Source organism: Rhinichthys klamathensis, unplaced genomic scaffold (assembly GCF_029890125.1).
Source record: "Rhinichthys klamathensis goyatoka isolate OS25496 unplaced genomic scaffold, OSU_Roscu_1.1 h1tg000294l_1, whole genome shotgun sequence".
NCBI classification, from domain to species: Eukaryota; Metazoa; Chordata; class Actinopteri; order Cypriniformes; family Leuciscidae; genus Rhinichthys; species Rhinichthys klamathensis.
The window spans coordinates 325,001-340,448 of record NW_026606813.1 but is presented as its reverse complement, the minus strand read 5'-3'; the positions used below and the strand labels follow the sequence as shown (position 1 = coordinate 340,448).

The 15,448-nt window shown below is 46.7% G+C and overlaps 1 protein-coding gene across 1 annotated transcript in view; it reads right to left on the bottom strand.

Moving 5' to 3' along the window:
* Positions 1 to 14,400: 14,400 nt before the first annotated feature.
* Positions 14,401 to 15,448, bottom strand: part of LOC130103626 (neurexin-1-like) — an 8,728-nt gene continuing 7,680 nt past the window's right edge. Inside the window, exon 3 of the mRNA XM_056269915.1 lies at positions 14,401 to 14,674. Within this exon, the coding sequence (XP_056125890.1) occupies positions 14,549 to 14,674 (126 nt within the window). The 3' untranslated portion in view covers positions 14,401 to 14,548. The remainder of the gene's footprint in view (positions 14,675 to 15,448) is intronic.

The following is a 15,448-nucleotide window of genomic DNA, read 5'->3' as shown; positions in this document are numbered from 1 at the left end:
ATCAGCTGTTCTCTGTGTGAATATACAGTAAAGTGTAATTTATTCCTGTGATCAAAGCTGAGTTTCAGCATCATTACTGCAGTCTTCAGTGTCACATGATCCTTCAGAAATCACTCTAATATGATGATCTGATGCTCAAGAAATATTTATGATTATTATCAGTGTTCATATTTTTGTGGAAACCGCCATACATTTTATTTTTCAGGATTCTTTGATGAATAGAAAGTTCAAAAGAACAGCAATTATTTGAAATATAATCTCTTACTACATTATAAATGTCACTTTTGATCAATTTAATGCATCAGTGATGAATAAAAGTATTAATTTATTTCACAAATTCTTACCAAACGGTAGTGCATGATACTAATTTCATATAAAAAATAGCAGTTTCAAATGAGATTCATCATGTCACACAACAGGACATGTCAATTTCGTACAGTAAATCATGTCAACATTCCCATTTACAGTACTCGGCAAAGCTAGTTTTCTAATTTTACCCGTTCCTCCAGACAAGCATCATGTGAAGGTCAATGACAGGTATTACAATCCGCTTGTGTGCAAACACATTAATAATGCATTTAAAGCTAAACCACTGGGGAAATTATGTAATGTGTGGAAAGTGATTACAAGACAAGCGTTTTCCATAGTCGGAGCCTTTGCCTAGTCGTGACTCGTGTGACCTGAACGCACAGCTTCATGTGCTTTACGAGGAGAAAAATCATCTGTTGCTCCATTAAGAGACACTAATGCGATCAGCTGCTGTAAAACTGCATTCGCCTGTTGGACACGTCATTCACCTGTCAGACGCATGGAGCATCGAGGGAAGATCAACACACACAGCGCCTTTGTGTTTCTATACAGGTCACATGACACAGACATACACAGATATGATAACATTCTCACAACACACACACACACACAAACTATACAAAATAATGTTTCATCTAAGTCATGTTCATGTCTGGTCTAGTTCATAGTTTCATTGTCATGTTCTGTTTAGTTTAGTTCTGTTCGGTTTCCCTGTCTCCATTTCCAGTTCTTGGTTGAGTTCATGGTTTCTTATTGAGTTACGCACCTGTTTCTTGTACCTTATTTTTTTATGTTTATTGTTCAGAATCAATGTCATCAATGTCATCATATGAATCATTCTGGTCATTTGGATCAAGTCACACTGCAACCGTGACAGAACACCGAACCTCAGGAAAAGATAGAGAATGGACGTACAGCTGTCTGCCATGGGCAGGATAATCGTTTTTTTTTTTTTACCTGCCGTACCCTATTTTTCTCTATCTCTGAGTGTGTTTTTCATACCAGCTTGAATGGGTGTACAAGGGTACGGTCCTCAAGGGACATTCGTTCAGTATGTGGAGTGGATGCTGGTCCAGTGTAAATCCATGTTCACCGTCTGCCCCGTCGAGGAAGACATCGCCAGCTCCGACTCCATCACAGAGCCAGATTTCACCCATGCCCACCACAGATGACGAGCCAGAGCCCACCGCTGACTCGGAGCCTGAGCACACCACAGAAGTAGAGCCACGTTCGTCCCAGAGCCAGAGTCTATCACAGAGTCTTTTCAGGTGAGTGAGCTGAGGGCAAGGCTCCCCAAGGCTCCTCATCTCCGCTGTCTCCCTTCAGCCCCAAGGCTCCTCATCTCCGCTGTCTCCCTTCAGCCCCAAGGCTCCTCATCTCCGCTGTCTCCCTTCAGCCAAAAGGCTCCTCATCTCCACTGTCTCCCTTCAGCCCCAAGGCTCCTCATCTCGCTGTCTCCCTTCAGCCCCAAGGCTTCTCATGTCCGCTGTCTCCCTTCAGCCCCAAGGCTCCTCATCTCCACTGTCTCCCTTCAGCTCCAAGTCTCCTCATTTCCGCTGTCTCCCTTCAGCCCCAAGTCTCCTCATCTCCGCAGTCTCCCTTCAGCCCCAAGGCTCCTCATCTCCACCGTCTCCCTTCAGCCCCAAGGCACCTCATCTCCGCTGTCTCCCTTCAGCCCCAAGGCTCCTCATCTCCGCTGTCTCCCTTCAGCCCCAAGGCGCCTCATCACCGCTGTCTCCCTTCAGCCCCAAGGCTCCTCATCTCCACTGTCTCCCTTCAGCCCCAAGGCTCCTCATCTCCGCTGTCTCCCTTCAGCCCCAAGGCTCCTCATCTCCGCTGTCTCCCTTCAGCCCCAAGTCTTCTCATCTCCACTGTCTCCCTTCAGCCCCAAGGCTCCTCATCTCCGCTGTCTCCCTTCAGCCCCAAGTCTCCTCATCTCCGCTGTCTCCCTTCAGCCCCAAGTCTCCTCATCTCTGCTGTCTCCCTTCAGCCCCAAGTCTCCTCATCTCCACTGTCTCCCTTCAGCCCCAAGGCTCCTCATCTCCGCTGTCTCCCTTCAGCCCCAAGGCTCCTCATCTCCGCTGTCTCCCTTCAGCCCCAAGGCTCCTCATCTCCACTGTCTCCCTTCAGCCCCAAGGCGCCTCATCACCGCTGTCTCCCTTCAGCCCCAAGGCTCCTCATCTCCACTGTCTCCCTTCAGCCCCAAGGCTCCTCATCTCCACTGTCTCTCTTCAGCCCCAAGGCTCCTCATCTCCGCTGTCTCCCTTCAGCCCCAAGGCTCCTCATCTCCACTGTCTCCCTTCAGCCCCAAGGCTCCTCATCTCGCTGTCTCCCTTCAGCCCCAAGGCTTCTCATGTCCGCTGTCTCCCTTCAGCCCCAAGGCTCCTCATCACCGCTGTCTCCCTTCAGCCCCAAGTCTCCTCATCTCCGCAGTCTCCCTTCAGCCCCAAGGCTCCTTATCTCCACCGTCTCCCTTCAGCCCCAAGGCTCCTCATCTCCGCTGTCTCCCTTCAACCCCAAGGCTCCTCATCTCCGCTGTCTCCCTTCAGCCCCAAGGCGCCTCATCACCGCTGTCTCCCTTCAGCCCCAAGGCTCCTCATCTCCACTGTCTCCCTTCAGCCCCAAGGCTCCTCATCTCCACTGTCTCTCTTCAGCCCCAAGGCTCCTCATCTCCGCTGTCTCCCTTCAGCCCCAAGGCTCCTCATCTCCACTGTCTCCCTTCAGCCCCAAGGCTCCTCATCTCCACTGTCTCTCTTCAGCCCCAAGGCTCCTCATCTCCGCTGTCTCCCTTCAGCCCCAAGGCTCCTCATCTCCGCTGTCTCCCTTCAGCCCCAAGGCTCCTCATCTCCGCTGTCTCCCTTCAGCCCCAAGGCTCCTCATCTCCACTGTCTCCCTTCAGCCCCAAGGCTCCTCATCTCGCTGTCTCCCTTCAGCCCCAAGGCTTCTCATGTCCGCTGTCTCCCTTCAGCCCCAAGGCTCCTCATCTCCACTGTCTCCCTTCAGCTCCAAGTCTCCTCATTTCCGCTGTCTCCCTTCAGCCTCAAGTCTCCTCATCTCCGCTGTCTCCCTTCAGCCCCAAGGCTCCTCATCTCCGCTGTCTCCCTTCAGCCCCAAGGCGCCTCATCACCGCTGTCTCCCTTCAGCCCCAAGGCCCCTCATCTCCACTGTCTCCCTTCAGCCCCAAGTCTCCTCATCTCCGCAGTCTCCCTTCAGCCCCAAGGCTCCTGATCTCTGCTGTCTCCCTTCAGCCCCAAGTCTCCTCATCTCCGCTGTCTCCCTTCAGCCCCAAGGCTCCTCATCTCCGCTGTCTCCCTTCAGCCCCAAGGCGCCTCATCACCGCTGTCTCCCTTCAGCCCCAAGGCTCCTCATCTCCGCCGTCTCCCTTCAGCCCAAAGTCTCCTCATCTCCGCTGTCTCCCTTCAGCCCCAAGGCTCCTCATCTCCGCCGTCTCCCTTCAGCCCCAAGTCTCCTCATCTCCGCTGTCTCCCTTCAGCCCCAAGGCTCCTCATCTCCGCCGTCTCCCTTCAGCCCCAAGGCTCCCCATCACCGCTGTCTCCCTTCAGCCCCAAGGCTCCTCATCTCCACCGTCTCCCTTCAGCCCCAAGGCTCCTCATCACCGCTGTCTCCCTTCAGCCCCAAGGCTCCTCATCACCGCTGTCTCCCTTCAGCCCCAAGGCTCCTCATCTCCACTGTCTCCCTTCAGCCCCAAGGCTCCTCATCCCCGCCGTCTCCCTTCAGCCCCAAGGCTCCTCATCTCCACTGTCTCCCTTCAGCCCCAAGGCTCCTCCTTCTGTAGTTCTGCCCATCTGCTCGGATCCGCATTGGGCTTCTCAGTCGTCACCTACGCCTTGCTCTGTGGATCCCTCAGCTCCACCTCGGGCCTCCGACTTATTGGCTCCACCTTGGCTCCACGGTACCTTGGCTCCACTGTGGTCTGTCATCCCTCTGGCTCCGCCGGGCTCCTCCTTCCCCCCGGTTCTGCCCTGGTCTGCCAACTCCACATATCCACCTCAGCCACGAGCTCCTTCGGCTCAACCCTGCTCTCAGAGGTCATTGCTCTCTGTGGAGCTTAAGTTCCTCTCTTTGAAGACGGCGCTCCTGACGGCTCTGACCTCAGTTAAGACCGTAGGGGACCTGCAGGCATTTTCAGTTGATGAAGCGTGCCTGGAATTTGGGCCGGCTAACTCTAACGTGATCTTGAGAACCCGGCCGGGATATGTGCCCAAAGTTCCCTCCACTCCCTTCAGGGATCAGGTGGTGAACTTGCAATTACACTTTTGCAATTACAATTTGCACTTACATTGACCCAAAACAGTACCAGAATCATACAAGTCAAGTCATCCTCATTTATATAGCGCTTTTAACAATGTAGATTGTTTCAAAGCAGTTTTACAGAGATAAACATATAATTTAAGGTAACACAGACTGGTTTGGTTTTATAGCGGTTCTTGAATAATGTTATTTTCCAGCTAAAGTTAGTTTTGATTGATTCACTTCCGTTGAAATGATAATTTGTTATTAAATTAGGGGCCGCTAAGACGACACCGTTCTCTCTAAACAGACTTTAAACTGAACCTGTGATAAACGCTGATGGCGTTCACATGCGCATTAAGAATTGATTCTATAGTAATGTGCGTTTGAATATATGTGCGCAGGTTTGCAATTCCCTACAAACCATGCCTAAACAAACTACTTGTCTTGCCTATAAATTTTGATACAGAATTTTATTTTATTACTTCGGGGTTGGTACGTGAACCCTAATTTCCACAACGCTTTATCTGTAGAGTGGTATAGGGATCCTCCATAGGGAGAGGCTACAAAACGTCTCGGTCTCTGAAGGAGGGAACGGAGACGTTACATCCCCTTGCCACAGCCGCTGTGCCGCTACCTCTCGGCTCCTCAGCGAAGAACATGAATGCGAGAATGCACGCGCTTCAAGGTACTTTACGTACCATTGTCTTGTTTTTTACAACTCGAAGGTGATTGGGCTCTTGGGCCCCATTCATCAGACGTTCTGACGTAACGCCTCCATTCCCTCCTTCAGGAAACGAAGGTTACATGCGTAACCGAGACGTTTTGTATGATTCTGGTACTGTTTTGGGTCACTGTGCACTGTCAGTTAAGAACGCCAATAGAACTAAAATAAAATGTAATATTGCATGTGCATTAAGTCTCACAGCATAAATGCAGCGTATATGTGTGTTTGAGAGCACAGGTGCGGTTCTGTTGTGAACTGTTGACTGATCTCAGAGACACAGAAGCTCCGTCAGCCCTGCGGTTCTGCTTGGCACTGCAGATAACCTGTGTAATCCATACGCAGCATCTTACCCTGCTTCAGGCTCCTGCTTCTCACAGCTCCAGGAGCTGATAATGTGTTAATGGGCCGTTTGTCTCGCAGATATATTGACTTATTTACCCTAAAACCCCTGGTGACGAGACAGAGAGCATGTTCAGATAAGAAGGCGTAATCCCTCACTGAAACACACTGAAGCGCTCCTGACGGGTTAAAACACTCTCAGTGTGTGTGTAAAGAAATCACAGCGGCTCCTGTGGTTCATCACAAACACACTACAGTAATGCAGCAGTGGAGACAATGAATAAAACAAAGCACAGCATTAGAGAGAGAGAGAGAGAGAGAGAGAGAGAGAGAGAGAGAGAGAGAGAGAGAGAGAGAGAGAGAGAGAGAGAGAGAGAGAGAGAGAGAGAGAGAGAGAGAGAGAGAGAGAGAAACAGAGAGAAAGAGATAAATGTGTGCAGTGAAGTGTTGTGTTTTCCCTGACACACACAATCTACATCAACCACACCTACTGTACAACGCACACACACACACACACACACACACACACACTCGTGTGCTGAATACAGATGCCATCATGCAGCAGCTCATTTGCACATATGAGTTCATACGTGGCTGTTCCGACACTCATCTAGGGATTGTTTAAAGACAGGAGTCCTCAGAAGACACACGTTACACCTCATTTACTGTCACTTTCACTTCAATCAGTGTAAGACTTAAACAAGCTTCTGTCAGCAGAAAACCACTCGAAAACTAAAGCTGGTCAAGTTACGAGTTCAACCACAGTCACACAACTCATGCTGAACTAAAGGCTGATCAAACTCAATGGACAATATCTTACAGATAATCACCACAACATAGAACTGCACACTGGCATTTTCATGATTAATATGTCTGTCGTTTTCTTGAAACATCCGTGAAATAAGCAATGATGTCATTAATAAAACAAGATCATGTTATAAGATAATAAGAAATGTTTTCAGAGAATCTGTCTTGAATCACATTTTCTTCTTGTTTTAAGCATAAACTGTGCTAAATGGAATTAGATTTATGCTTTAAACTAAAAGAAAGTAATTTCAGATTGTGTTTAGAAATATATATATATGCCCTAAATAGGCAAAAAAATATTCTCAAGTAAATGCATTTTAAGGATTATTTAGATACGTATTATCATTCTAACAGTATTATTCTGGCACAACAAATAAAACACGACAGAATCAAACTTGAACAAAAAATGTTCACCTAAAAGATTCAATCAAACTCATGACACTAAACAGCAGATTTGAAGTCATGAATAAATAACAAAAAACTAAATTGACACAAACCAACTTACTGATTGCCCTCTGAACCCATTCATTGAAAGCTTCTGTCTAAATAAGCCAATTCACTAAAACAAATGATCTGAAGTGCTGAAATGCTTCTGATTCAGCAACACTGTGAGACATTAAACACGGCGCTGTGCTTCTGGCAATATTCGCTGGCGACTGGAAAACCCAAACTGAGTTCCTGACCGTGAGACACAATATCACTTTCCTTGATAAAATCCTCCATCTTGCTGTCATGGGGCTTTTCTAATAGATCTGGCAGCATTGATCAGCCGTCAGCTGGTGCGTAATGATATTATATTGATGCAGCTTTAGACGAGCGCTGACAGCTCATTTATTCTGACCTAAGCGACAAACTGACCGGAGGCTAATGGACACCTCTGATGCCATTACATAAATCCAACATAATCGCCCTCCGCATCAAATCAAAGAGCATAATTGCTAGTGAAAGAGAATATGAATGTGTGGCGAGTCTGATTGTGCTAGATTAACTCAGAACTGAGACCGTACAGACCACTTCATATACACACAGTCTCACTTCAGTGTTAACGCATGGCTTGTCATGTTTGTTTCTATGTACCATGTGCACTCTTGTCTATTTTCTAAACCCACCCTTCCTTTTATCTGATTATTGGTTTATTTTGCCCCACCTGTCCTCACCAAGCATGCCGCACAAGTCCTGAAAAGTGAAGCCAAAGCGTCTTGATCCCCCCCCGGTGGCTGGTCCCAGTATAGCTCATAAACCCAGAGTCTCCATCGCCCCCGGTGGCTGGTCCCAGTATAGCTCATAAACCCAGAGTCTCAATCGCCCCCCGGTGGCTGGTCCCAGTATAGCTCATAAACCCAGAGTCTCGATCGCCCCCCGGTGGCTGGTCCCAGTATAGCTCATAAACCCTGGATGTCAATCGCCCCCCGGTGGCTGGTCTCAGTATAGCTCATAAACCCTGAGTCTCGATCGCCCCCCGGTGGCTGGTCCCAGTATAGCTCATAAACCCTGAGTCTCGATCGCCCCCCGGTGGATGGTCCCAGTATAGCTCATAAACCCAGAGTCTCGATCGCCCCCCGGTGGCTGGTCTCAGTATAGCTCATAAACCCTGAGTCTCGATCGCCCCCCGGTGGATGGTCTCAGTATAGCTCATAAACCCAGAGTCTCGATTGCCCCCTGGTGGCTGGTCCCAGTATAGCTCATAAACCCAGAGTCTCGATCGCCCCCCGGTGGCTGGTCTCAGTATAGCTCATAAACCCAGAGTCTCAATCGCCCCCCGGTGGATGGTCCCAGTATAGCTCATAAACCCTGAGTCTCGATCGCCCCCCGGTGGCTGGTCCCAGTATAGCTCATAAACCCTGAGTCTCAATCGCCCCCCGGTGGATGGTCCCAGTATAGCTCATAAACCCTGAGTCTCAATCGCCTCCCGGTGGATGGTCCCAGTATAGCTCATAAACCCAGAGTCTCGATTGCCCCCTGGTGGCTGGTCCCAGTATAGCTCATAAACCCTGAGTCTCAATCGCCCCCCAGTGGATGGTCTCAGTATAGCTCATAAACCCTGGATGTCAATCGCCACCCGGTGGATGGTCCCAGTATAGCTCTTAAACCCAGAGTCTCAATCGCCCCCCGGTGGATGGTCTCAGTATAGCTCATAAACCCAGAGTCTCAATCGCCCATGGTGGATGGTCTCAGTATAGCTCATAAACCCAGAGTCTCGATCGCCCCCTAGTGGCTGGTCCCAGTATAGCTCATAAACCCAGAGTCTCGATCGCCCCCCGGTGGATGGTCTCAGTATAGCTCATAAACCCAGAGTCTCAATCGCCCCCGGTGGATGGTCTCAGTATAGCTCATAAACCCAGAGTCTCGATCGCCCCCCGGTGGCTGGTCCCAGTATAGCTCATAAACCCTGAGTCTCAATCGCCCCCCGGTGGATGGTCCCAGTATAGCTCATAAACCCTGAGTCTCAATCGCCTCCCGGTGGATGGTCCCAGTATAGCTCATAAACCCAGAGTCTCGATTGCCCCCTGGTGGATGGTCCCAGTATAGCTCATAAACCCTGAGTCTCAATCGCCCCCCGGTGGATGGTCTCAGTATAGCTCATAAACCCTGGATGTCAATCGCCACCCGGTGGATGGTCCCAGTATAGCTCATAAACCCAGAGTCTCAATCGCCCCCCGGTGGATGGTCTCAGTATAGCTCATAAACCCAGAGTCTCGATCACCCCCCGGTGGATGGTCTCAGTATAGCTCATAAACCCAGAGTCTCAATCGCCCACGGTGGATGGTCTCAGTATAGCTCATAAACCCAGAGTCTAGATCGCCCCCTAGTGGCTGGTCCCAGTATAGCTCATAAACCCAGAGTCTCGATCGCCCCCCGGTGGATGGTCTCAGTATAGCTCATAAACCCAGAGTCTCAATCGCCCCCGGTGGATGGTCTCAGTATAGCTCATAAACCCAGAGTCTCGATCGCCCCCTAGTGGCTGGTCCCAGTATAGCTCATAAACCCAGAGTCTCGATCGCCCCCCGGTGGATGGTCTCAGTATAGCTCATAAACCCAGAATCTCGATTGCCCCCTGGTGGATGGTCCCAGTATAGCTCATAAACCCAGAGTCTCGATCGCCCCCCCGGTGGCTGGTCTCAGTATAGCTCATAAACCCAGAGTCTCAATCGCCCCCCGGTGGATGGTCCCAGTATAGCTCATAAACCCTGAGTCTCAATCGCCCCCCGGTGGATGGTCCCAGTATAGCTCATAAACCCTGAGTCTCAATCGCCTCCCGGTGGATGGTCCCAGTATAGCTCATAAACCCAGAGTCTCGATTGCCCCCTGGTGGCTGGTCCCAGTATAGCTCATAAACCCAGAGTCTCGATTGCCCCCTGGTGGATGGTCCCAGTATAGCTCATAAACCCAGAGTCTCGATTGCCCCCTGGTGGATGGTCTCAGTAGAGCTCATAAACCCTGGATGTCAATCGCCACCCGGTGGATGGTCCCAGTATAGCTCATAAACCCAGAGTCTCAATCGCCCCCCGGTGGATGGTCTCAGTATAGCTCATAAACCCAGAGTCTCGATCGCCCCCCGGTGGCTGGTCCCAGTATAGCTCATAAACCCAGAGTCTCAATCGCCCCCGGTGGATGGTCTCAGTATAGCTCATAAACCCAGAGTATTGATCGCCCCCTGGTGGCTGGTCCCAGTATAGCTCATAAACCCAGAGTCTCAATTAGAGTAGTGGAAGGGATGCTTTTGAACACTTTTCCTGAGGCATGCTGTGTTTTAATGTTTGCTCAGCGCAGGATAACAGCAGAACTCGTGCTCTGAGGAAATATTTACAAGCAAATAATGATCAATAATGCACAATAAGGCCTATCTGTTTCCATTAAACATATAAAGCAATGAAACATACTATTTGGCCAGTGGAAAAGATTAAGAAAAACTTTATCTGAAATGTATTTTATACTATATTGATTTATTTATTCAAAAACAAGGCAAGGATCGGCTACTACATGATTTTTAGCAATGTAATGTGACGCACATCCGTATCTCATATTTTCCTAATGTCTTGTACCGTTAAATATGCAAATGATATGCAGATGAGGATATGCATAGTAAACGAGCCGTTGTAAGCTCATATATGGTTATTTCGGGGTGGAGACGTGTGAACACACTCTTCCTCTGACTGGGGTTATAAAGAGAATATTTCGCTTTTATAAGTCTGAATATTATTTGGCGTACGCCATGTTTGGCTTTCAGACGTACGTACACTTTTAGTGAGGATCCTACACACAGGTTTATTAAGGAGACCCCAAAAGTCATTCATTTTCGTTTAACTTTATGCAATTGAAGAGAAATTCATGTTACAGTGCAGCGGATTTCTGCTGAAACTCAACAAAACACACTATATTAACACACAATAACACAAAGCGCTCTGAAGCTCAAAGCTAACTCAAGCCGTCAGTGTGAAACATGTCAGATGTTGGGAGGCTTGTATCTGAGCATCTACTGGCATTCAAACAATTGAATCCAATACACATAATGAATCTAAATCAAGTTTAGCAGATTCCTTTTCCAGATCTTTCTCTCTCACGATTGGAGTTCGAACGAAATCCACTGGCAAAAGTGGTTTCAAACCGCACAAAAGACAACTGTAACCCGCTCACTGCTGAAAGGACCAGCACTAAACGCTCATCTCCTCAATGAATGAAGGCTTTTTGATTGTCAACGGTTCCAAAGACGAGACAAAACACAGAGATCATTAAAGTGATTTTGATTTAAACACACTGATGAAAACACAGATCCGGCCCACATATGGTACACATGGATTCCACATGGCCCAGATCCGGCCCACATCTGGTACACGTGGATTCCACACGGTCCAGATCCGGCCCACATATGGTACACATGGATTTCACACGGCCCAGATCCGGCCCACATCTGGTACACGTGGATTCCACACGGTCCAGATCCGGCCCACATATGGTAGGTGGATTCCACACGGTCCAGATGTGGGCCGGATCAGGCCTGACACTATGTTGCTGTCTGGGCAACTTTGACTTTCATTTCATAAAAGAAAAAAAAAACAGACACATCTTCTTTTGTGCTCTTTAAATGATGACAGAATGATTTTTGTGGCGAACTTGTAAATCCCAAAACCACACACAACAAAAGACTCCAATAAGCTCAGCCGATCCAAAGTGCATCATGTTGGTCCTTAAAAGTCAGTGATCGCCCTTACCTGATCTCCAGATGCTTCAGTTTCAGCCATCTGGCCTTTTGTCCTTATATTCTTGACAATTACTTACCTTTACCTATTAAAAACAAAGGAGAAATTGCACGTTGCAATGAAAACCCATTTATTATTCTCAAATTCAACCCTGAAAGGGAATGGCCGCAGCGGCGAGGCGTTCGACAAGTGGCTGGCAGCTGGAAAACGACCCGGCGAGTCGGCGAGCGGGTCGAGAGAGATCAGAACTGAACTAGCCAAAGGATCCGGGTGAGTTAGTGAGATTGAGGGGTCAGGAGGAGGAAGAGGAGGAGGAGGAGGGACTGCGTGAGCCGCTCGTATGTGTGGGGTTGGAGGTTAGTACTTTAGTAAATAACAGCAGGTCAGACACAAAAATGGTTGTTAGTACAGTTACAACAAAGGTTTCATTCGGATTAGTAACAGAATTTGGGTTTTAGTCATTTAGTAGAGTAGGAGCAGTCAATTGGGGAAATCCTTTGCGATTTGATTCGACAAAGAGTTTGAATTGTCACGTTTGGTGGGTTTTGAGGTTAAGAGGAAGGAAAATGAACCATCCAAAAACCATCACAACATGGGGAAGAAGCCATGCAGTTGGATGAGCAAATGAAGATGGCGTCAAAATGGGAATGTTCAACCAATGGACACAATCAAACGTCTGAGCAAAAGCGCTCAGCAGCCGATGGCAGAGAGGAGTCGAAACTGAGTCACATCACGGCACAGATGGCAAGAAGAGGGCATTTAGTTGATTAAGGGGTTAAATCTGAAGGTGGGACACAACAAAATGAGCACTTTAAAGTCCACAGGTTTGCGTGCAAGCCGAGACTCTTTCGGCTTGGGCATCGCAGACTCCCTCTCGCTGCAAGCGGATGAAAGCATGCACACAGAAGGACTTGGAAACGTCACACAGATGAGTGTAAATGAGCGATGCTAACGTTCATCTGCGCTGAGAGCTGTCAGTCATCTACGTCTGTCCGAATGACAATTACCCGGCCTGCACTGGGCCAAATAACCGATCCCTCGTTCTCCCAGACCGGCCTGAAATATTGTTATTCTAGGGCGCCGAACCCCTGCCAGAGTTCATTAGATCTGTATAATTGCATACTAATGCTAGCGGCCCGGGCTGATAACATCATCCTGAAGGAGCCAGAGACCTGTCAATCACACTAGCCCTCGCCACCTTTATTATTCCCAAGCAGGGTCTTTACTGAGGTTTAATTATTCCTGTTACTGGGGGCGTGGCTTTATGCTTCTCTGTAGGTTCATAAATATGCATATATGTATATGTGCTGGGCAACATATACATACACAAATACCAAAGTAAGAGTGTGTTAGAGTGTCGTTATTGAGTTAGTATTGATGTTAATGAACAGTTCCTACATCCTAGAAATTCTCCTGATTCTATGCAGCGCTGGGCGGAGCAGGGGGCGGAGCCTAGTGCTTGACGAGTCCAGTGACAGGCAGTAAAGGACATCCACTCTGAGACACACACCTCACACTGAGTTCACTGTGTTTTTAAAACTGTTTATTCAAATATAAATGTGAATATTGTATGTAAAACTGAAAATTAGAAATGTTGCTCCCGCAACTAACTGAAATAAACACTCTTGAGTTGAAGTGCTAAAATTAGAAAGAGTACAATAATCTAAAATTAAATATATTTACGTACTGTATATGGAAAGTAACTGAAATAAACATGTTGATACTAATAGTAAAACTGAAATATTTACATTTCCATTTTACATTACATTTGTTTATGTTATTGTTTACTTTTATCCCTAATTTATCCCTAACGACAATAAAATAAAATAAAATAAAAATATTATATTGAAGTTGAAGAACTAAAATGACTAATAGTAAAAGTGAAATAAAAATATTATATGTAAAATTTACACTTAAAAATGTAAATGAAATTTAGAAATGTTGCCTTGGCAACTAACTGAAATAAACATGTTTAAGAATTAAAATTATGAAAAGTAAAACTGAAATAAAAATTAAAGCTATATATATAAAATTCCAAAAACTTAATAAAAAAATAAAATGACAAAAGCACACAACAAAATGACAAAAACTTAAAATAAAATTCTAATGAAATCTGAAAGTATTCAAATAAAAGCCAATTTAAATAACCACTATAATAGTATGTAAATGATAGTAACCCAGCAGGGTTTGTTCTGATGGAGATCTGCAGTCCGTTTCTCACCTGTATATCAGTGCAAATCTTCCCGGCATCGACAACCTCTCCTAGGAAGTTCTATAGCGACTGAGCTTCAGTAATAATGAATTGTTCATGTTTAATAATTAGGTTAGTTGTCCTATGGGCATGTGCACTAATGAAACCATCGCTCAGCCTGACCTCAGTGAATAAACGCCTGGCTTTGGCCGAGTCCGATGAAACTCTGAGTCCATCCAGAACAGAACTCAAACGCTCTCGATCCGCTGGATAAATCTCGTAACGGGGTGTTTTACGACCTACTCTGAACCAGCGCCAGTAAATCCAGCCGGAGAGACGAGGATCATCACCTTGAGCCGGATATCAAACCTGCTGATGATGGATCGAGATGCTGAGTTTCTCAGCTCAATCTCTCATATTAATATTAATATTCTGGCCAGTTTCATGAGCGCTACATCCATACTGTCTGCCACTGGATCCATCAGCACCTCAAGCGATTAAACATGCAGGAAAACGTTCATCGTGAGACTCGACTTTACTATTACTCTGCAAGTTCTTCATAAACTAATTCAACATAATGAATAAAATATTTAACTCTAGATCTGGTTCCTGAAGGGAAGGGAGGGCGTAGGATGGACAAAACAAAGTGAAAAGGATGATCGAATGAGACAAGAGTGAATCTCTGTAGTTTCATTGCTACCTTGATACCAATGGGAATTTGTGTAGTCAGTATAAGCAAACAGAATAGAAATAGGAAACGGAAATCCAGGGCAAACCAAAGTAGAAGACAATTAGAATGATATCTACCATATAATGCAGTTTGTTTACCATAGCGTGTCCAATGCCTGAGTGCTTTAGGAAAAAAACAAGGGAAGGGAAAGAAAATATATAGAATAATGACAAATCGTGAAGTCAATAAAGGTCTTTTAAAAGGCAGTGGTCGTAGCCTGTTAACTGTCCGTTTCATTGCCTTGCAGTGATTTTCCCAGATTAGGTGTCGTTCGAAAGCTTAAACGCTCGAAAGTCATCCTGTGAAAAGCGTTTTGAAATTGAACACACAAGTTATGTTTCCAAATTTGGAACATAACTTGGTTAGTCGTATGAGACCTTACAGGCCAAATTATTTCGTAAAATATGTATAAAATAAAGTTTTTTAAACATTCATTTTCCAAATTCTTCATGAAGTTCTTGCAAGTTTAGATCCTCGGAGCGAGTGACAGTTAACAGGTTAAACCAGCCTGGCTCTTTCTTTTCCTGATTTTGTTTTTGCCCAAAGGAATAAAGATCCAAATTTACAGAATTCTTTCTCTTCATTGAAGGATTTGTCAACCAAAAGAAAAACATGACAACAGTATTGTTATTATGGTTAGTACGTCAGTACGCAAGTTAATTCTGAAGAAAACAACAGATGGCCCACATTCCGTGAATGACACGATGTTAGTCGTTTCAAAGGAACACAAACAGGTCAAAATGAAAAGTAAACTGTAAGAATCTGAAGCTGTTTGGTTAGTAAGAAGACACAAGAGTTAGGAAACCACGTGGGAAGATTAGGGGAGGGGCTGACTCGAGTGGGAGGGGCTAGAGGAACAGCAGTCGTTCTGATTGGCTAGTCCTGTGAGTGGGCGT